Source organism: Xyrauchen texanus, chromosome 4 (assembly GCF_025860055.1).
Source record: "Xyrauchen texanus isolate HMW12.3.18 chromosome 4, RBS_HiC_50CHRs, whole genome shotgun sequence".
Taxonomy (NCBI): domain Eukaryota; kingdom Metazoa; phylum Chordata; class Actinopteri; order Cypriniformes; family Catostomidae; genus Xyrauchen; species Xyrauchen texanus.
The window spans coordinates 899,059-922,500 of NC_068279.1; the positions used below are offsets into that span (position 1 = coordinate 899,059).

The 23,442-nt window shown below is 46.4% G+C and overlaps 1 protein-coding gene across 2 annotated transcripts in view; it reads left to right on the forward strand.

The window, feature by feature from the left end:
- The first annotated feature begins 2,147 nt into the window (after positions 1–2,147).
- LOC127643257 (metalloprotease TIKI1-like) overlaps positions 2,148–23,442 on the forward strand; it is an 80,703-nt gene continuing 59,408 nt past the window's right edge. For both annotated transcript variants that reach the window (XM_052125927.1, XM_052125928.1), the window contains exons 1-2: positions 2,148–2,554; positions 4,675–5,235. In XM_052125927.1, coding sequence (XP_051981887.1) covers positions 2,432–2,554; positions 4,675–5,235 — 684 coding nt within the window. In that variant the 5' untranslated portion in view covers positions 2,148–2,431. The remainder of the gene's footprint in view (positions 2,555–4,674; positions 5,236–23,442) is intronic.

The following is a 23,442-nucleotide window of genomic DNA, read 5'->3' on the forward strand; positions in this document are numbered from 1 at the left end:
CCTAGCAACAGGCCAATTTGTTTACCCGATGTGACTATACCCTCCCTAGCAACCAGGACAATTTTTTTACCCCATGTGACTCTACCCTCCCTAGCAATCGGGACAATTTGGTTACCCCATGTGACTCTACCCTCCCTAGCAACCGGCCCAATTTGGTTACCCCATGTGACTCAACCCTCCCTAGCAACCGGGACAATTTGGTTACCCCATGTGACTCTACCCTCCCTAGCAACCGGCCCAATTTGGTTACCCCATGTGACTCTACCCTCCCTAGCAACCGGCCCAATTTGGTTACCCCATGTGACTCTACCCTCCCTAGCAACCGGGACAATTTTGTTACCCCATGTGTTGCTAAGGAGACCTGACTGGAGTCACTCAGCACACCCTGGATTCAAACTCACGACTCCAGCGGTGATAGTCAACGTCAATACTCACCGAGAAACACAGACCCCCAAACTCAATTCTTGATGTTCATTAATGTCTTGTTGAATGAATTATTTATTCAGTATCATTCTACAATAAAGGTTGTATTCATTAACATTAGTTAATCACAGAAGTGCACATGAACTAACAACGTACAATACTTTCACAGAACTGTTCATTTCAACATGGCACATTAGAAAAGTCATATACGCACACATTAGTCAATGCATCATTTACATTTGGCAGACGCTTTTATCCAAAGTGACTTACAGTGCACTTATTAATGGTGGTGACTGTGGGGATCGAACCAGCAACCTTCTGATTACCAATGTATTATACAGAGCACTTATTACAGGGACAATCCCCCCGGAGCAACCTGGAGTTAAGTGTCTTACTCAAGGACACAATGGTGGTGACTGTGGGGATCGAACCAGCAACCTTCTGAGTACCAATGTATTATACAGAGCACTTATTACAGGGACAATCCCCCCGGAGCAACCTGGAGTTAAGTGTCTTTCTCAAGGACACAATGGTGGTGACTGTGGGGATCAAACCAGCAACCTTCTGAGTACCAATGTATTATACAGAGCACTTATTACAGGGACAATCCCCCCGGAGCAACCTGGAGTTAAGTGTCTTACTCAAGAACACAATGGTGGTGACTGTGGGGATCAAACCAGCAACCTTCTGAGTACCAATGTATTATACAGAGCACTTATTACAGGGACAATCCCCGGAGCAACCTGGAGTTAAGTGTCTTACTCAAGAACACAATGGTGCTGGCTGTGGGGATCAAACCAGCAACCTTCTGAGTACCAATGTATTATACAGAGCACTTATTACAGGGACAATCCCCCCGGAGCAACCTGGAGTTAAGTGTCTTACTCAAGGACACAATGGTGGTGACTGTGGGGATCAAACCAGCAACCTTCTGATTACCAATGTATTATACAGAGCACTTATTACAGGGACAATCCCCCCGGAGCAACCTGGAGTTAAGTGTCTTACTCAAGAACACAATGGTGGTGACTGTGGGGATCAAACCAGCAACCTCCTGATTACCAGTTTAGTGCTTTAACCCACTACACTATTTATTTTGAAGTATGTTTTTTTCTGTAAAGCTGTTTTGGAACAACATGCATTTTAAAATCACTGCACAAATACACTGAATTCAATATAGTGTCTGTAAAATATCTCATTGTTAGTTCATGATATCTAAATCATTTACTACCGAACTTCATTGTAAAGTGTATTTTATTACCATCACTGGCACATTATTTTTCTCTATCATTGTTTGGGTCGGTGCATGTGTGTTTTGGTGATATGCAAAAGCGTGCACACAGTTATTCCAATAAAGTGCTTAAAGTTGTGGCGAGATTGTTTTTGCTCGCTCGCGCTCCTCCTCCAGCAGTGCCGCGGGGGTCACATCACATTATATGCCCTGTGAGGGGGTGAATGAGGGGCTGGGGGAAGGTAAAGCCCCCCTCTGACTCACACACACACACACACACACACACACACACACACACACACACACACACACTTGTTGACTCGCCACAGACGGACCGGATCGCGTGTTCGGAGTGAATCGATTCATTGATCATTTTCGAGGAGGAACACAAAGACCTGCCGCGGATCTCGAGTGGCGTGATGGAGTGAAAACTTGTTGAGTGTGTGTGCGCGCGTGTGTGTGTGTGTGTGTGTGTGTGCGTGCTCGTGTTTGGACCCATCAGGATGTGTGTGTGAGATCTCCTGGAGTTTATAAAACACACACACACACACTCCACCAAAGTGACTTTCTGTGGGAAATGAGTCACAATCAGAGTGTGTGAGCGACATTCATATTAATGACGTCATGTAACACAATCATCCGGTCATTGAAGTTCAGATCTTCTGCAGGATGATGAACGGGACACATGGACTTGCATCTGTTTTACTTCTGCTCGGATGGTTTGATCGGACACGGCTTGAGTTTGGTGAAGCTTCATGAGCTTTAGGTGCACCGCTGATGATGATGATGATGATGATGATGATGATGAGCTCTTTTCTTCAAACCTGCTTCATAGTGATGATGGTGAGAGCTGATCAGTTCCACCACAGAGACTCATCCATCTGTCAGCTCAATACACAAGTAAGTCATTACACTTGAGAAATAAGTTACAAGTAACGCGTTACATTAAAGATTGTATTTGTTACTGACAATGAACAAAATGCAACTTTTCATTTTCAAAACAATGCATTAGTAGATGTTCACATTAGTTCATGCATTATGAGCTGTAGTTCTGTTATTAAACATTAACCAAGAATTATAAATGCTGTAAATATATATATATGGTTTATACATAATTATGTTGTATTTGTTAACAGAAGTTCACTTCATGAATAATACTATTTCAGCATTTTATAATCTTGACTAATGTTAATTTAATCATAAATGCATGTTTAAAATGAATAGTTGTGTTAACATGAGGTTGTGCATTAGGAACCAATAACAAACATCAATGATTGCAATTATAAAGTGTTTCTAAAACGCTTTTATTAGTCATTAAAAAACATGCTCAGTGTTCATGAACGTTCAACACAAGTATCTCCGAAAGTTGCGTGTCAATTTATAAACTAATATTCTGACATGCAATTTAATCATGTAGGTCTAATTATGTTTCTTAATCATTTGTATTGCCAACAACGAATGTGATATAATGTGTGTTGCACGCTTTAAGTGAAATATAGTCTATGTGCACACACTGTTGCATTCAGTTGATTTAAATCACAGGATTGCATGAATTAAAATATCTTTAAACTCTCAAATAACAACATTATTTGATCTCATTTCAGTGTTGCAGTATAGACTCACTTTATTGAACACTTAACACAATCCTGTGTTTTACTGAGAGATCAATCTCATGATATAATGTCATATTTAGTATAAATAAAACAGTTATCTGTACAGCGTTTGTGAAATATTCAGTATGCATTCAAAAGCATTTCTGTGACTCGTTTGGAAAGTGTGAGACGGGACAAAAGGCCTGTGAAGAGTTGTTCCTGGAGGACTGTTAGTCTGGACGTGTATCCCTCAAGTGTTGCACTAATGACATATTAACTATTGATACATAATCAACTTCTCAATAAACATCGGGCAGAAGAGTCATTTCCTACATTTCACACTCAGCTAAACTGATTTGAAGAACAGACATATGAACGAAGCTTATTTTACCTCGAGCTAGTGCAGTGTTGTGTATGCACAGAGTGTGACTGAAACAAACAGTAATAAACAAACATACTTTGTATATATATATATATATATATATTTATATTTGCCTGTAAATTCAGCAGCTTTGAAACACTTGCATGATCAAGTAAACTAGGGCTGAAATGATTAGCCGACGTTATCGAGAATGTAAAAAATTAAAAATGGTCAACAAAAATGTTTGTGGAATATTCGTTCTAATGATGTAATTTAAGGTAACATGAGATCACATTAAACTGTAATGATGACATGTGAGAGCAGCACTGCAGTTCACGACTGATGAGAGGAAGAATTACTCCGATCACAGATGCACAATAAACTTTACAAACAGCTTTTGAGGGGAATTATACACAAATGCCAAATAAGTGAATACAGAAGCATTCTCGTTGTGGAATAAGTAGAGCTGGAGAAAACTTGCGTGTCGAGTGTCTTTAAAGGAAACACCCGGCGTTACATCTTTAATGCAGTTATATTTAATGCGTTACATCTTAAATGCGGTTATATTTAATGCGTTAAATCTTTAATGCGGTTATATTTAATGCGTCACATCTTTACTGTGGTTATATTTAATGCGTTACATCTATAATGCGGTTATATTAAATGCGTCACATCTTTAATGCGGTTATATTTAATGCGTCATATCTTTAATGCGGTTATATTTAATGCGTTACATCTTTAATGCGGTTATATTAAATGCGTTACATCTTTAATGCGGTTATAGTTAATGCGTTACATGTTTAATGCGGTTATATTTAATGCGTTACATCTTTAATGCGGTTATATTTAATGCGTTACAGCTATAAGTCATGTAGTGTATGCTTAGCTTTACACATTTGCGCCCCCCAAGCAGATGGCACCCTAGGCGACCGCATAGTTTGCCTCTGCCTAGAAACGGCCCTGAGGTTTATATGTTCCTTCAGCCACTCAGAGACTCTCTAGATATCAGCCATCAAAAACTCTGTCAATGTATTTCTGTTGTTGATAAATCTCTCTCTCTCTGACAGCAAAGCGAGCTCAACTCCTTCCTGTGGACTATAAAGCGAGACCCGCCCTCTTATTTCTATGGCACGATTCATGTTCCCTACACACGCGTGTGGGACTATATCCCAGCGAACTCCAAAAAGGCCTTCCAGGAGAGCAACATCGTGTACTTCGAGTTGGACCTGACCGACCCGTACACCATCTCAGCGTTGACGAGCTGTCAGCTCCTGCCGCAGGGTGAGAATCTACAGGATGTGCTGCCCAAAGACATCTACCGGCGGCTCAAGAGACACCTGGAGTATGTCAAACTCATGATGCCCTCGTGGATGACCCCAGATCAGCGTGGCAAGGGCCTGTACGCAGACTACCTGTTCAATGCCATAGCAGGAAACTGGGAGCGCAAGCGGCCGGTGTGGGTGATGCTGATGGTGAACTCTTTGACAGAGGCGGATATAAAGACTCGCGGCGTTCCCGTGTTGGATCTATATCTAGCGCAGGAAGCGGAGCGGATGAAGAAGAAGACGGGAGCCGTGGAGAGGGTTGAGGAGCAGTGCCACCCTCTGAATGGACTCAACTTCTCTCAGGTCAGTGAGTGTGTATAGTGGATTGTACATTGTCATAAGCAGGTTGTAAAGGGATTAATGGAAAGGAGGCAAACACACACACAGGTGTCGGGTAGCTGTCCGTAAATCTCTCTCTCTGTCGCACTGTCGTCTCCGGTCGTCCTTGTCCCTCTCTGAGGCTTGATTAGCCTGATTAGGGGGCGGATGTGCGGAATCACGACCCGACCCACCCTATGCCCTGCCACATTCCTCCCTCATTCTCTTAGGCCAGGGAGCCCCTGGCATGGCGTAACCGGGCAGGGGCGTGCCTTGCGCCCCGTCTGCCGGCAGGTCATCCCCGTCTACCTGGATGACGGAGGGGAGAAGGTGAGGGAAATAAAAACGGTGATCGGAGCGGCAGTGGGAGAGAGAGAAAAAAGAACTTACTCGCCGGTTCTCCGAAACGGTGTAGCTTAGTCCTTGGCCACTCCTCCACCCTCTAATGGACGACAGCCGCACCTTCCCTGGGAGGATCGGAGGCAGACCTCCGGCTCCTGGCGGACGGAACGCCCCGCCGTGTTCCGGTGAATGGAAGGGGTCTCAGCTATAATGTGATTTGATGCACTGATCTCAAAATAATCCGGGAGAAAATGTGAAGCCTCTCCTGGGGGATGCTCTCTGGTTACAACACGGACCAATCACAGCTGTCGTGGTCTGCATAGAAGCAGCGCATAGTTACATTTTTGGAAAGGCTTTGTAGTTTCGACACAGAAGTATAAACTGGCCTTTAGTCAGAAGCAAGTAGCAAATGATTCTGTATGTCTTGCCCCAAGTTACCCCTGCCTAGGTAGTCAAGGGCCGCCGGGCAGTCAAGGGCCCCTGGTAGTCAAGGGACCCCGGGCAGTCAAGGGCCCCCAGGCAGTCAAGGGCCCTTGGTAGTCAAGGGCCCCCGGGCAGTCAAGGGCCCCTGGTAGTCAAGGGCCCCCGGGCAGTCAAGGGCCACTGGTAGTCAAGGGCCCCCGGGCAGTCAAGGGCCCCTGGTAGTCAAGGGACCCTGGTAGTCAAGGGCCCCTGGTAGTCAAGGGCCCCCAGGCAGTCAAGGGCCCCTGGTAGTCAAGGGCCCCCGGGCAGTCAGGGGCCCCTTGGCACTGGCCCGGTCGGTAATCCATCCCTGCTCGTCGCTTGTTGTAGTTGTGGTTTATTGTGTCATGTTTTGCTACTGTAAGTCACTCTGTCTGTGGTTTTGAGTCAAAACAGGGCTGACCCTAACCCTAAAATGAGCATCAGTTTTAAGACATTGTGTTGAGAGGACAAATGTAAGATTATTGCAGTGATTGTGATCTACTGCTGATGTCTTGTGCACTATTCCTCTGTTGCAGGAGTCTGAGATGTCTCTCTGTCTTCAGAGATAAACCAGTGAACGTGCGATCAGAGAACGAGTTTACTGCTTAACCTCTGTAGCGTACAGGAGCGGTCCTCTGCGGCTGCTAGCTGCGTCAGCTGAACAAACAGTCTGATTTTGGAGTGTCTTGTGTTATTAAAACAGATTTGAGCGTAATGGTTTGTGTCTGAATTTGACTCAAAACCCTCTTGTTGAAGCAAGACGGGTGTCGGCCTATTAGACCCCTGCAATTACACGAGTCCTTCAAAGCACAGACGCAGGCGTATTATGCAGCGGCTGCTGGAATTTGTGCTAATGCTGATACAGAACTAAAGGGATTAATCGTGGCAATTTCACCTAATGCTCAAAAGCACAAGCGCCAGAGCCAGACGCTACCAGAGACACTCACATGGGCTCAGACACAATCTGCCGATCACTTCACATTTTCAGATCTGCTGATTTGGGCAGAAATATGGAATTCTGTGCAATTGGTTTAAGATATAGTAAAATATGTTCAATGGAGCTGACACTTCTAGACTGTTATTGGCAGCTGAAAAGTTAATCCGAGTGTCCAAATAATTTAAAACAATGTTTAAACAAGGCACAAACAAAAACAGACAGAACAAACGATAGTTACACGTGTTATCATGTCAACAGTGTGCTAAAATCTGTTCTACGTGATTTTAGTGTAATAAAAACACTTTCTAGGGTTATAGACTTGCGTCATGGCAACAAAGTGGCAAAATTGGCTATAACTTTAAACAGATGCAGTTATTAAGTGATTTTATGACAGGAAAATCATGTAAACGCACATATTGTTTACGTTTTGTGTCTATACTTTTGAAACAGAGAGTATTTTCTCCCAATGTTGGAATGCCCAATTGCCGCTACTTAGCAGGTCCTCATGGTGGCGCGGTTACTCGCCGCAATCCGGGTGGCGGAGGATGAGTCTCAGTTGCCTCCGCTTCTGAGACCGTCAATCGGCGCATCTGATCACGTGACTCGTTGTGCATGACACCACGGAGACTCACAGCATGTGGAGACTCATGCTACTCTCCACGATCCACACACAACTCACCACACGCCCCATTGAGAGCGAGAACCACTAATCACCACCACGAGGAGGTTACCCCATGTGACTCAACCCTCCCTAGCAACCGGGACAATTTGGTTACCCCATGTGACTCTACCTTCCCTAGCAACCGGGCCAATTTGGTTACCCCATGTGACTCTACCCTCCCTAGCAACCGGGCCAATTTGGTTACCCCATGTGACTCTACCCTCCCTAGCAACCGGGCCAATTTGGTTACCCCATGTGACTCTACCCTCCATAGCAACTGAGCCAATTTGGTTACCCCATGTGAATCTACCCTCCCTAGCAACCGAGCCAATTTGGTTACCCCATGTGACTCTACCCTCCCTAGCAACCGGGACAATTTGGTTACCCCATGTGACTCTACCCTCCCTAGCAACCGAGCCAATTTGGTTACCCCATGTGACTCTACCCTCCATAGCATCTGAGCCAATTTGGTTACCCCATGTGACTCTACCCTCCATAGCAACTGAGCCAATTTGGTTACCCCATGTGACTCTATCCTCCCTAGCAACCGAGCCAATTTGGTTACCCCATGTGACTCTACCCTCCATAGCAACTGAGCCAATTTGGTTACCCCATGTGACTCTACCCTCCATAACAACCGAGCCAATTTGGTTACCCCATGTGACTCTACCCTCCATAGCAACCGAGCCAATTTGGTTACCCCATGTAACTCTACTCTCCATAGCAACTGAGCCAATTTGGTTACCCCATGTGACTCTACCCTCCATAGTAACTGAGCCAATTTGGTTACCCTATGCGACTCTACGCTCCCTAGCAACCGGGAGAATTTGGTTACCCTATGCAACTCTACCCTCCATTGCTAAGGAGACCTGTCTGGAGTCACTCAGCACGACCTGGATTCAAACTCACAACTCCAAGTGTGATAGTCAGCGTCAATACTCACTGAGATACCCAGTTGTAACAGTGAGTATTTTAATGTTTACAGATTAAACCCCATTGACTTCCAAGTCAAGTGTCTCACTGGAACACACATTTGTGCTTTTAGTGAAAGAAAATGAGGAATGAGTCTAAATAAATTATAGGGAATATCCCTTTAAATGGAGTGCTGTATAACGACACATTTCACTAGTAGATAATTGTGGCATCTGTTATTGTAATCTCAATTATTTATTCCATCTTCAAATTGTGCTGATCAAGAAAATGTGCATTAATGGAGCTTGAACATCATCCTGTTTCTTGACTGTGTTAAGCTCTTCAATCCCTGAAAGAAATTCCTTCATCTTTAAATGTTCTTGTGAAATCCCATCAAAGCGTTAACGAGTCCAGGCTTTCATGTGTGATCCGAGGCGATTGCTTCTGCCACAGACCTCTGATTGGCTTATCAAACACGGCATCATCACATGGTGCTCAGATCGGAATTCCTGATTTGGGATCTGCTCTTCTGTGTGTCAGGACATTCTGAAGGCCGGATAGCACTTCGACGCTAAACGTTTGTGTGAATAGCATCAGTCTCCCGTCAGTAAGAGGAACGGTAGAGATGATGAATGCCTCCATCAGTGTTCATCTCAGGAATGTGACGCCTCCACGGGTGCATTAGTTGAACTGAGCATCAGCGGTCGAGCACTAAGAATGCAGCGTCATCATCTTCACTCACGTTTAACACGATGTGGTATTAAACATTACTTCAAAACTTTAAAACAATAATCTCAGAGCCAAATCACTGGGCTTAAAAACAAAACCTGGTCTTGTAATGTCAAATGACGTTTGTACAGATGGTGCCTCATAACTGGCAGTCTTGGATCGCCCATCAGACAACCCTCTGTGTTTTGGTCCATTTGGAGAGAAGTTTCATATATGAGTTCTGTGAAGCGATCAAACCAAACAAACTTTTACACCCCACCGAATGAGCCCGTAACACTGCTGAAACACAACTGCAGCCGCTCCATTACAAAAGATAAAGAACAAATAAAAGCGTTTCAGTGCCACACGGGGCTTCTGGCAGGGGATTGTGTTGTGGCTCTTGGAGGTCATAGGAGGACGATATCAACTATAATTGCAGATTTCAGACCACGAAGAGGCTTTCGGTGTTCAAAGCTCAAATCTTACATTTATGGTTAGTGCTGTTAGTGCTGTTATTGTTGTTAGTGCTGTTATTGCTGTTAGTGCTGTTAGTGCTGTTAGTGCTGTTATTGCTGTTAGTGCTGTTATTGCTGTTATTGCTGTTAGTGCTGTTATTGCTGGTTATTGCTGTTATTGCTGTTAGTGCTGTTAGTGCTGTTAGTGCTGGTTATTGCTGTTATTGCTGTTAGTGCTGTTAGTGCTGGTTATTGCTGTTATTGCTGTTAGTGCTGTTAGTGCTGTTATTGCTGTTAGTGCTGTTAGTGCTGTTAGTGCTGTTAGTGCTGTTAGTGCTGTTATTGCTGTTAGTGCTGTTAGTGCTGTTAGTGCTGTTAGTGCTGGTTATTGCTGTTATTGCTGTTAGTGCTGTTAGTGCTGTTATTGCTGTTAGTGCTGTTAGTGCTGTTAGTGCTGTTAGTGCTGTTATTGCTGTTAGTGCTGTTAGTGCTGTTAGTGCTGTTAGTGCTGGTTATTGCTGTTAGTGCTGTTATTGCTGTTAGTGCTGTTATTGCTGTTAGTGCTGGTTATTTCTGTTAGTGCTGTTATTGCCGTTAGTGCTGTTATTGCCGTTAGTGCTGTTATTGCTGTTAGTGCTGTTAGTGCTGGTTATTGCTGTTAGTGCTGTTAGTGCTGTTATTGCTGTTAGTGCTGTTATTGCTGTTATTGCTGTTAGTGCTGTTATTGCTGTTAGTGCTGTTAGTGCTGGTTATTGCTGTTAGTGCTGTTAGTGCTGTTATTGCTGTTAGTGCTGTTATTGCTGTTAGTGCTGTTAGTGCTGTTAGTGCTGTTATTGCTGTTATTGCTGTTAGTGCTGTTAGTGCTGTTAGTGCTGTTATTGCTGTTAGTGCTGTTAGTGCTGTTAGTGCTGTTATTGCTGTTAGTGCTGTTAGTGCTGTTAGTGCTGTTAGTGCTGGTTATTGCTGTTAGTGCTGTTATTGCTGTTAGTGCTGTTATTGCTGTTAGTGCTGGTTATTTCTGTTAGTGCTGTTATTGCCGTTAGTGCTGTTATTGCCGTTAGTGCTGTTATTGCTGTTAGTGCTGTTAGTGCTGGTTATTGCTGTTAGTGCTGTTAGTGCTGTTATTGCTGTTAGTGCTGTTATTGCTGTTATTGCTGTTAGTGCTGTTATTGCTGTTAGTGCTGTTAGTGCTGGTTATTGCTGTTAGTGCTGTTAGTGCTGTTATTGCTGTTATTGCTGTTAGTGCTGTTATTGCTGTTATTGCTGTTAGTGCTGTTAGTGCTGGTTATTGCTGTTAGTGCTGGTTATTGCTGTTAGTGCTGTTATTGCTGTTAGTGCTGTTATTACTGTTAGTGCTGTTAGTGCTGTTATTGCTGTTAGTGCTGTTATTGCTGTTAGTGCTGGTTATTGCTGTTAGTGCTGTTATTGCTGTTAGTGCTGTTATTGCTGTTAGTGCTGTTATTGCTGTTAGTGCTGTTAGTGCTGGTTATTGCTGTTAGTGCTGTTAGTGCTGTTATTGCTGTTAGTGCTGTTATTGCTGTTAGTGCTGTTAGTGCTGGTTATTGCTGTTAGTGCTGTTAGTGCTGTTATTGCTGTTATTGCTGTTAGTGCTGTTATTGCTGTTAGTGCTGGTTATTGCTGTTAGTGCTGTTATTGCTGTTATTGCTGTTATTGCTGTTAGTGCTGTTATTGCTGTTAGTGCTGTTATTGCTGTTAGTGCTGTTAGTGCTGTTATTGCTGTTAGTGCTGTTAGTGCTGGTTATTGCTGTTAGTGCTGTTAGTGCTGTTATTGCTGTTAGTGCTGTTATTGCTGTTAGTGCTGTTAGTGCTGGTTATTGCTGTTAGTGCTGTTAGTGCTGTTATTGCTGTTAGTGCTGTTATTGCTGTTATTGCTGTTAGTGCTGTTATTGCTGTTATTGCTGTTAGTGCTGGTTATTGCTGTTATTGCTGTTAGTGCTGTTAGTGCTGTTATTGCTGTTAGTGCTGTTATTGCTGTTAGTGCTGTTATTGCTGTTAGTGCTCTTATTGCTGTTAGTGCTGGTTATTGCTGTTAGTGCTGTTATTGCTGTTAGTGCTGTTAGTGCTGTTATTGCTGTTAGTGCTGTTAGTGCTGTTATTGCTGTTAGTGCTGTTATTGCTGTTAGTGCTGTTAGTGCTGTTAGTGCTGGTTATTGCTGTTAGTGCTGTTATTGCTGTTAGTGCTGTTATTGCTGTTAGTGCTGTTAGTGCTGTTATTGCTGTTAGTGCTGTTATTGCTGTTAGTGCTGTTAGTGCTGTTATTGCTGTTAGTGCTGGTTATTGCTGTTAGTGCTGGTTATTGCTGTTAGTGCTGTTATTGCTGTTAGTGCTGTTAGTGCTGTTATTGCTGTTAGTGCTGTTAGTGCTGTTATTGCTGTTAGTGCTGGTTATTGCTGTTATTGCTGTTAGTGCTGGTTATTGCTGTTAGTGCTGTTAGTGCTGGTTATTGCTGTTAGTGCTGTTAGTGCTGGTTATTGCTGTTATTGCTGTTAGTGCTGTTATTGCTGTTAGTGCTGGTTATTGCTGTTATTGCTGTTAGTGCTGGTTATTGCTGTTATTGCTGTTAGTGCTGGTTATTGCTGTTAGTGCTGTTAGTGCTGGTTATTGCTGTTAGTGCTGTTAGTGCTGTTAGTGCTGTTAGTGCTGTTATTGCTGTTAGTGCTGGTTATTGCTGTTAGTGCTGTTAGTGCTGGTTATTGCTGTTAGTGCTGTTAGTGCTGTTAGTGCTGTTATTGCTGTTAGTGCTGTTAGTGCTGTTATTGCTGTTAGTGCTGTTATTGCTGGTTATTGCTGTTAGTGCTGTTATTGCTGTTAGTGCTGGTTATTGCTGTTAGTGCTGTTAGTGCTGTTAGTGCTGGTTATTGCTGTTAGTGCTGTTATTGCTGTTAGTGCTGGTTATTGCTGTTAGTGCTGTTATTGCTGTTAGTGCTGTTATTGCTGTTATTGCTGTTAGTGCTGTTAGTGCTGTTATTGCTGTTAGTGCTGGTTATTGCTGTTAGTGCTGGTTATTGCTGTTAGTGCTGTTAGTGCTGGTTATTGCTGTTAGTGCTGTTATTGCTGTTAGTGCTGGTTATTGCTGTTAGTGCTGTTATTGCTGTTAGTGCTGGTTATTGCTGTTTCAAGGTGTCTCAGAAGCGGAGGCAACTGAGACTTGTCCTCCACCACCCGGATTCAGGCGAGTAACTGTGCCACCACGAGGACCTACTAAGTAGTGAGAATTAGGCATAACAAATTGGGAGAAAAGGGGATTCAAATAAATAAATAAATAAATAAAAGTGTTTACAGAGCAAACGCTAGTACTTTCTTGTAGAATTGTCAACATATTACTTGGAACTGTTGTGATTAACCCTGTGCAATTTAATTTCATTTAAAACAACTGATCTCAGTTCAGGACACTGTGCTGTCAGTAAAATGTCTTTCAGAGCAGAGTTTGTCTTTGGGATTTGTTTGTTCCATCATGAAAACGGTCTGTGTCGTTTCTGAAGAGTCCACAAACACATTCACGTCTGAGTTTGCTCTCAGTGTTGTATTGAAGTTACTGAAGTCAGTTCTGGGTTTTCAATCACACTTCTGTGTGTGTGTTCAGATGAAGCACAGCTGAAGGTGTTCAGACGTGTGAAAGTGTTTAATGTTGTAATAAATGTCATTACAAGAGCGACTGATTTAGAATGATAGTAAACGGCAGCAGCGTTTCTTTACAGTTTCTGTCACCGACTGTATTTCAACATGCTGGAAACACATCTCACATTGCAGTCTTCAGTAACAGCTGTTTCTCATTTATTTCCACCCTCACAGACTCACGTTCAGGAGTTTATTGGGAATTTGATGCACTGGATTGTTTTTAGTCCATCCGGAAATGCAGCGGGGAAACACTACCTGCTCCGATTTATTGTCTGAGCTTAAGTAGGACATTATTTTTCAGTTTCTATGTTCTGAAACTATCAATCAGACATGATCAGAGTCTAAGGCCACCCACACATCCACACTAATACATTTTCATTTGAAGGACATTGATTTTGTTATATTACTCCACACTCGAACAGCATTTTTATCCATCTAAAAAAGAGACTTTTGTAAATGCTCTCCATCACCGCATACTTTGGAAAACTGAAACGCGAGTTTGAATCCAGGGCGTGCTGAGTGACTCCAGTCAGGTCTCCTTAGCAACCAAATTGGGCCGGTTGCTTGGGAGGGTAGAGTCACATGGGGTAACCTCCTCGCGATCGCTATAATGTGGACATTTGGAGTGTGTGGCGAGTTGGAGCGTGTGGTGAGTCGGGCGTGTGGTGAGTGGGGCGTGTGGTGAGTGGGGCGTGTGGCAAGTTGTAGCGTGTGGCGAGTGGGGCGTGTGGCGAGTTGGAGCGTGTGGTGAGTTGGAGCATGTGGTGAGTCGGGCGTGTGGTGAGTCGGGCGTGTGGTGAGTGGGGCGTGTGGCGAGTTGGAGCGTGTGGCGAGTCGGGCGTGTGGTGAGTGGTGCGTGTGGCGAGTCGGGGTGTGGCGAGTTGGCGCGTGTGGTGAGTGGGGCGTGTGGCGAGTTGGATCGTGTGGTGAGTTGGAGCGTGTGACAAGTTGAGCGTGTGGTGAGTTGGGCGTGTGGTGAGTTGGAGCGTGTGGTGAGTTGGAGCGTGTGGCGAGTCGGGCGTGTGGTGAGTGGTGCGTGTGGTGAGTCGGGCGTGTGGTGAGTCGGGCGTGTGGTGAGTCGTGGCGTGTGGTGAGTTGTGGCGTGTGGTGAGTCCGGGCGTGTGGCGAGTTGGGCGTGTGGCGAGTCGGGCGTGTGGCGAGTAGGGGCGTGTGGCGAGTCGGGCGTGTGGCGAGTCGGGCGTGTGGCGAGTCGGGCGTGTGGCGAGTCGGGCGTGTGGCGAGTTGGAGCGTGTGGCGAGTTGGGCGTGTGGCGAGTTGGGCGAGTTGGGCGTGTGGCGAGTTGGAGCGTGTGGCGAGTTGGGCGTGTGGCGAGTTGGGCGTGTGGCTAGTTGGCCGTGTGGTGAGTTGGGCGTGTGGGGAGTTGGAGCGTGTGGCGAGTTGAGCGTGTGGCGAGTTGGGCGTTTGGCGAGTTAGGCGTGTGGGGAGTTGGAGCGTGTGGTGAGTTGAGCGTGTGGTGAGTTGGAGCGTGTGGTGAGTTGGAGCGTGTGGTGAGTTGAGCGTTTGGTGAGTTGGAGCGTGTGGTGAGTTGGGCGTGTTGTGAGTTGGGCGTGTGGGGAGTTGGAGCGTGTGGTGAGTTGGAGCGTGTGGTGAGTTGGGCGTGTGTGGAGTTGGAGCGTGTGGTGAGTTGAGCATGTGGTGAGTTGGAGCGTGTGGTGAGTTGGGCGTGTGGGGAGTTGGAGCGTGTGGGGAGTTGGGCGTGTGGGGAGTTGGAGCGTGTGGTGAGTTGGAGCGTGTGGTGAGTTGGGCGTGTGGGGAGTTGGAGCGTGTGGTGAGTTGGGCGTGTGGGGAGTTGGGCGTGTGGGGAGTTGGGCGTGTGGGGAGTTGGAGCGTGTGGGGAGTTGGGCGTGTGGGGAGTTGGGCGTGTGGTGAGTTGGAGCGTGTGGTGAGTTGGGCGTGTGGTGAGTTGGGCGTGTGGTGAGTTGAGCGTGTGGTGAGTTGGGCGTGTGGTGAGTTGGGCGTGTGGTGAGTTGGGCGTGTGGGGAGTTGAGCGTGTGGTGAGTTGAGCGTGTGTTGAGTTGAGCGTGTGGTGAGTTGGAGCGTGTGGTGAGTTGGAGCGTGTGGTGAGTTGGGCGTGTGGTGAGTTGGGCGTGTGGGGAGTTGGAGCGTGTGGTGAGTTGGGCGTGTGGGGAGTTGGAGCGTGTGGTGAGTTGGGCGTGTGGGGAGTTGGGCGTGTGGTGAGTTGGGCGTGTGGTGAGTTGGGCGTGTGGTGAGTTGGGCGTGTGGGGAGTTGGAGCGTGTGGTGAGTTGGGCGTGTGGGGAGTTGGAGTGTGTGGTGAGTTGGAGCGTGTGGTGAGTTGAGCGTTTGGTGAGTTGGAGCGTGTGGTGAGTTGGGCGTGTGGGGAGTTGGGCGTGTGGGGAGTTGGGCTGTGTGGTGAGTTGAGCGTGTGGTGAGTTAGAGCGTGTGGTAAGTTGAGCGTTTGGTGAGTTGGGCGTGTGGCGAGTCGGGCGTGTGGCAAGTCGGGCGTTTGGCGAGTCGGGCGTGTGGGGAGTTGGAGCGTGTGGTGAGTTGGAGCGTGTGGTGAGTTGGAGCGTGTGGTGAGTTGAGCATTTGGTGAGTTGGAGCGTGTGGTGAGTTGGGCTTGTGGGGAGTTGGAGCGTGTGGTGAGCTGGGCGTGTGGGGAGTTGGGCGTGTGGGGAGTTGGAGCATGTGGTGAGTTGATCGTGTGGTGAATTGGAGCGTGTGGTGAGTTGGGCGTTTGGTGAGTTGGGCGTGTGGCGAGTTGGGCGTGTGGCGAGTTGGAGCGTGTGGGGAGTTGGGCGTGTGGTGAGTTGGGGCGTGTGGTGAGTTGGGTGTTTGGTGAGTTGGGCGTGTGGCGAGTTGGGCGTGTGGCGAGTTGGGCGTGTGGGGAGTTGGGCGTGTGGTGAGTTGGGCGTGTGGTGAGTTGAGCGTGTGGCGAGTTGGGCGTGTGGCGAGTTGGGCGTGTGGTGAGTTGAGCGTGTGGTGAGTTGGGCGTGTGGTGAGTTGGGCGTGTGGTGAGTTGGAGCGTGTGGTGAGTTGGAGCGTGTGGTGAGTTGGGCGTGTGGTGAGTTGGAGCATGTGGTGAGTTGGGCGTGTGGTGAGTTGAGCGTGTGGTGAGTTGGAGCGTGTGGTGAGTTGGGCGTGTGGTGAGTTGGAGCGTGTGGTGAGTTGGAGCGTGTGGTGAGTTGGAGCGTGTGGTGAGTTGGAGCGTGTGGTGAGTTGGAGCGTGTGGTGAGTTGGAGCGTGTGGTGAGTTGGAGCGTGTGGTGAGTTGGGCGTGTGGTGAGTTGGAGCGTGTGGTGAGTTGGGCGTGTGGTGAGTTGGAGCGTGTGGTGAGTTGGGCGTGTGGTGAGTTGGAGCGTGTGGTGAGTTGGAGCGTGTGGTGAGTTGGGCGTGTGGTGAGTTGGAGCGTGTGGTGAGTTGGAGCGTGTGGTGAGTTGGAGCGTGTGGTGAGTTGGAGCGTGTGGTGAGTTGGAGCGTGTGGTGAGTTGGAGCGTGTGGTGAGTTGGAGCGTGTGGTGAGTTGAGCGTGTGGTGAGTTGGAGCGTGTGGTGAGTTGGAGCGTGTGGTGAGTTGGAGCGTGTGGTGAGTTGGAGCGTGTGGTGAGTTGGAGCGCGTGGTGAGTTGGAGCGTGTGGTGAGTTGGAGCGTGTGGTGAGTTGGGCGTGTGGTGAGTTGGAGCGTGTGGTGAGTTGGGCGTGTGGTGAGTTGAGCGTGTGGTGAGTTGGAGCGTGTGGTGAGTTGGAGCGTGTGGTGAGTTGGAGCGTGTGGTGAGTTGGAGCGTGTGGTGAGTTGGGCGTGTGGTGAGTTGGAGCGTGTGGTGAGTTGGGCGTGTGGTGAGTTGGAGCGTGTGACTGAGATTCATCCTCCGCCACCCGGATTGAGGCGAGTCGCAACGCCACCACTAGGACTTGGGAATTGGGCATTCCAAATTGGGGAAAAAGTTAATAATAAATAAATACAAATATTATTATAGTGTTGTGAGTGATCACCATGGCTTTGCTTTGCAATTGCTATGGTGTTCTGGTTGGTTGCTATGGTGTTGCTAGTTTTTGCGAAGGTGTTCTAGTTGGTTGCTAAGGTATTGCTAGGATGTTCATGTTGGTTGCTTGGGCTTTTTTAGAATGTTCATGTTGGTTTCTTGGGCTTTGCTATGCAGTTGGTAGGGTGTTGCTAGTTGTTGCAAAGGTGTTCTAGTTGGTCGCTAAAGTGTTGCTAGGATATTCATGTTGGTTGCTTGGGCTTTGCTAGGATGTTCATGTTGGTTGCTTGGGCTTTGCTATGCAGTTGCTAGGGTGTTCTGGTTGGTTGCTATGGTGTTCTAGTTGGTTGCTAACATGTTGCTAGGATGTTCATGTTGGTTGCTTGGGCTTTGCTAGGATGTTCATGTTGATTGCTTGGGCTTTGCTATGCAGTTGCTAGGGTGTTCTGTTTGGTTGCTATGGTGTTGCTAGTTGTTGCTAAGGTGTTCTAGTTGGTTGCTAAGGTGTTGCTAGGATGTTCATGTTGGTTGCTTGGGCTTTGCTATGCAGTTGCTAGGGTGTTCTGGTTGGTTGCTATAGTGTTGCTAGTTGTTACAAAGGTGTTCTAGTTGGTTGCTAAGGTGTTGCTAGGATGTTCATGTTGGTTGCTTGGGCTTTGCTATGCAGTTGCTAGGGTGTAATGGTTGGTTGCTATGGTGTTGCTAGTTGTTGCGAAGGTGTTCTAGTTGGTTGCTATGGTGTTGCTAGGATGTTCATGTTGGTTGCATGGGCTTTGCTAGTTGGTTGCTAGGTGTTCTAGATGGTTAGTTACTGATCCAAAAGAGCCACTAAACACTACTACACTCCACCACACACTGAAGTTTCATATGTAGGATTAGGAGTTTGTTTTAATAACTAACAGTAATAGATCAGTCAGTGTTGTTGGAGTGAATCGGCATAAAAATTACTTTTTAAAAGATTTGAAAATCATGTTTTAGAGCATGAAAATGATCCCTCATTTCTGAAAATGTGTTGAATGACTTTAAGTTATTGACTCACTTCTGTAGTGTTCTGGATACACACTCTATAAAAGCGGCTCTCTAGATCGCCGCGTACCCTCGAGTGCCGGTTCCCTCTGCCTTTGACCAAACAAACACACAGATATCGGATTCCTCACTTTCTTCACCTGCTGTCTCCATCTGTGTCAATATCGGCTAAAAACACCTATTCCAAAGTTCTGGTGTTATTTGAACACACAAAAAACTTAAAGTAAAAAAGTTTCCAGAGACGTGCTGTAAACTCAGCTGTTAATGAGTGGAAATGAATTGAGCTTCTATGAGACTCTACAGATGTCTGTGTTAGATTACAGGAGCTGGTGATATTCTAGATCTTTCCACAGATTGTGTTTGGCTCGAGGCGTCTCTCGCAATCTCTTTCAGAGTTTCTTCTGGTTCTGACAGTCGCACATGAGAGCAGAAACGGCTCCACAGCTCCAGAACCTGCAGGCAAATTCACTGATTAACCTCACGTCAAGAGGGAAGAAAAGGAAAAGAAACACAGATAATCAGAATAACGTGGACTTCTGTGTATTGCTTTAATCATTTTATTCATTCATTTTAACAGTGAGTGTTTTCTGAATGACTAAAGAAAAAACACAGTAGAATCGTAATGCTTAATGTGCACAGGCTGATAAATGATTATAAAATAATAACATTTTAGTTGTAACCCACAGGTTTCATTATAAGACCCTTATCTAAAGGTGTACATATAAATATGAATGTTTTGAATGTAAGCAAAGCAATCTTTCAGTACGAACAGTCTGGATATTAGTATCAGTTACTTATTAAAGGAGACCTATTATGCCCCTTTTTACACGATGTATTACAAGTCTCAGGTGTCCCCAGAATGTGTGTGAAATTTCAGCTCAAAATCAAAAACACTCAGATTTTGTGTGTGTCTCTTTAAATGCAAATGAGCTGCTGCTCCCCGCCCCCTTTCCAGAAGAGGGCTGTGCCGTTACAGCTCATGCTTCGGTTGCTACAGCAACAATAAATCAGAACCGATATGACTGACAGCGTAAATATTCTTCTCACTGTATCTGCTCCAGGACCTTGTGTACATCACTCAGGGGAGGAGCTATGATAATAGAGTGGAGTCCGTCACCATAGGTGGGCGTGGCCTGATCTAACGTGATGTCACTTTAGAGCAGAAACTAAAACCGTTCATTTTGACACACTGTTTTTGATGAGTAGAAATATAAGAAAGACTTTTCTCATTGTATGGTGTTTGTGTACACACACACTGCCGACACACAAATTTATGTTCCATCATGAAAAATTCGATAATTAGCATAATAGCTCCCCTTTAAGTAATCAGTCCTGATCATCAAACCCTTTAATGAGCACATGCTGTTATCAGATTTTCCAGATTAGACACTTTAAACACTATTTAATTTGAGATATTTGTGAGTGTGTGTACAAGGTTGTTGGTCACATTAGCATGTGTGTGTGAGAGACTCATTACAGCCACTATTGTTCCTCTATTGACACAAACACAGCAGCTCTTAACGTGCTCATACATTACTATCAGAGAAGTGTTAACTGAATCAAACGACATCTTAACCTTGTGTGAACATCTCTCCTGCAGCTGCTGGGATTCACACAGGATGTGATGTCATGTGTCGTTGGTGTTTATCATGTGTTTGTCTGTTTGGTGCTGACAACTGCAGCAAGAAATATTTCTGCTATATAGAATACATGGCAAATAAAGGAGTATCTCAGCGAGTATCTCAGTGAGTATTGACGCTGACTATCACACCTGGAGTTGCGAGCTTGAATCCAGGGCGTGCTGAGTGACTCCATCCAGGTCTCCTTAGCAACCAAATTGGCCCAGATGCTAGGGAGGGTAGAGTCACATGGGGTAACCTTCTCGTGGTCACTATAATGTGGTTCTCACTCTCGGTGGGGCGTGTGGTGAGTTGTGCGTTGATGCCGCGGAGAATAGCGTGAAGCCTCCACACGTGCTACGTCTCCACGGTAACACGCTCAACAAGTCACGTGATAAGATGCGCGGATTGACGGTCTCAGACGCAGAGGCAACTGAGCTTCATCCTCCACCACCCAGATTGAGGTGAGTCACTACGCCACCACGAGGACTTGGAGCGCATTGGGAATTGGGCGTTCCAGATTGGTGCATCGTTTTAAAGTTCAAAGGCCATGTCAACACTAATACTTTTCCCATTTCCTATCGTCATAGTTTTCCAAAGAGTGCGGTATTTATTTATTAAACTTTTTAATTTCTCCTCTTTTCTCCCCAATTTGTCGGCTTCTGGGTATAATTTTGTCCCCCAATTATATAGTATGTAAATTCAAACTCACACACAGTTTAAATGATCATTAAAATATCCTCATTGACAAACAAGTAGTGCTATAAAGAATATCTATCTAATTGTATCATTATTATTCTCCACGGCATCCACACACAACTCACCACGTGCCCCACCAAGAGCGAGAACCACATTATAGCGACCACCAGGAGGTTACCCCATGTGACTCTACCCTCCCTAGCAACCGGCCCAATTTGGTTGCTTACCACGAGGAGGTTACCCCATGTGACTCTACCCTCCCTAGCAACCGGGACAATTTGGTTGCTTACCACGAGGAGGTTACCCCATGTGACTCTACCCTCCCTAGCAACCGGGACAATTTGGTTGCTTACCATGAGGAGGTTACCTCATGTGACTCTACCCTCCCTAGCAACCTGGACAATTTGGTTGCTTACCACGAGGAGGTTACCCCATGTGACTCTAATCTCCCTAGCAACCGGGACAATTTGGTTGCTTACCATGAGGAGGTTACCCCATGTGACTCTACCCTCCCTAGCTACCAGAACAATTTGGTTGCTTACCACGAGGAGGTTACCCCATGTGACTCTACCCTCCCGAGCAACCGGGACAATTTGGTTGCTTACCACGAGGAGGTTACCCCATGTGACTCTACCCTCCTTAGCAACCAGGCCAATTTGGTTGCTTACCATGAGGAGGTTACCCCATGTGACTCTACCCTCCCTAGCAACCGGGACAATTTGTTTGCTTACCATGAGGAGGTTACCCCATGTGACTCTACCCTCCCTAGCAACCGGGACAATTTGGTTGCTTACCACGAGGAGGTTACCCCATGTGACTAATCTCCCTAGCAACCGGGACAATTTGGTTGCTTACCACGAGGAAGTTACCCCATGTGATTAATCTCCCTAGCAACCGGGACAATTTGGTTGCTTACCACGAGGAAGTTACCCCATGTGACTTTAACCTCCCTAGCAACCGGGACAATTTGGTTACTTACCACGAGGAGGTTACCCCATGTGACTCTACCCTCCTTAGCAACCAGGCCAATTTGGTTGCTTATCACGAGGAGGTTACCCCATGTGACTCTACCCTCCCTAGCAACCGGGACAATTTGGTTGCTTACCATGAGGAGGTTACCCCATGTGACTCTACCCTCCCTAGCAACCGGGACAATTTGGTTGCTTACCACAAGGAGGTTACCCCATGTGACTAATCTCCCTAGCAACCAGGACAATTTGGTTGCTTACCACGAGGAGGTTACCCCATGTGACTCTACCCTCCCTAGCAACCTGGACAATTTGGTTGCTAATGAGACCTGACTGGAGTCACTCAGCACGCCCTGAATTCAAACTCATGACTCCAGGCATTTTTGAAAGTCTCCAGTGTGGATGAAAGGCGTAAATGTTGCAAAATCAATAAAGACAAGTCATGTTTATTTGTATTGCGCTTTCACAATTAATTTCAAAATAACTTTACAGAAATGCTTTTTCAATTGAACAGTGTGTAAAAACAATACATTTCTAAAGTTCAATGTAAATTAAACATCGTCCCTTGCTGAATTTGACTCTCTCATGTCTCGTTCTGAAGTGTCAAAGTTTAGTGGGAAGAAATAAGAAGATGGGGCAGATATTACTTTGGGGAGGACATTTGTGCATCCGTCCGGAAAGAGTGCATCTCACACTGAGGGTTTGTGGGTAGAGAGAGTGTGGCGCTGCTTGTCTTTTAATCTGTGAGCGGATGACTTACTCAGCATGATTAATAGAACGCTCAGCTACTTTGAGCTGACACGCTTTTTAACGCGAGCGTGAAGAGATGAGCAGAGAGAGGAATTGTGTTTCACGCCTCATGTGAGTTTAAAGCAGATGGTGGATTCACACTTCTGACTGTTGATGGAGGCACTCTAATACCAGCACTGCACTCACACAGACGTCTATGTCAACACAAGAGATCAGTGAAACACAGTAAAACAATCTGACCCCAACCGGCTGCTTTAGTTGTTCAAAATGTGCAATACAGTAAGACGAGCATTATTAATGGGAACTTGGCCCAGAGTGTGACAAGGAGGAGGAGGGCTTGGCCGGGTGGTGAACTGCTCCAGTACCATCTTGTCCACGATGTCCTGGCCGCCGCAGTGTTGCAGCGTTTGCCCAGCTTCAGGGTGCGGAAGTGCTGTCAGCTCTGTTCGGGGGGTCCGGCCAACCCGCTACAGAATGGCTCTCTTCAAGTCAGCGTAGACAAGGAGGTTGGCTGCGGGGAGCTGTTGGGCCGCAAGCTGCGCTTCCCCGGAGAGTAACGGTAACATTCGGGCCGCTCACAGATCAGGCGGCCATTCCCACACCTCAGCCATCTTCTCAAAAAGATCGAGGTAGGCTTCTGGATTGTTGGACGGTCCTATTTTCACAAGGGTGACCAGCTGGACAGTCAAGGTGGGCTCCAGAGGCACCTGCAACCCCCTCTTTTCCGATCAGGCTCCGGAATGCCTGTCGGTCCCACTCTTCGGACTGGAGCAAGAGTTGAAAATGCCGCTCCAGCTCGACGAGGGCCTGATGATGGTTCTGCTGGATGCAGGCGAGGGTCTTGATCACCTCACCCAGTGGTGAGGGTAAGTCATGAGGACTATCTCCTCAAATCTCGGGTTTTGGCACCAATGTAACAGGTTCAGGAGGGGCAAGGAGGTGGTGGGAACTGGCTGAACAGTCAACATGAAGGTTTAATGATATAAATGATCTTAAAACAACATAAAACATCATAAAACATAAACGAACACAGACACACATGCAGCACGGCCTTGTTCGCCTCTCTCTAGAAA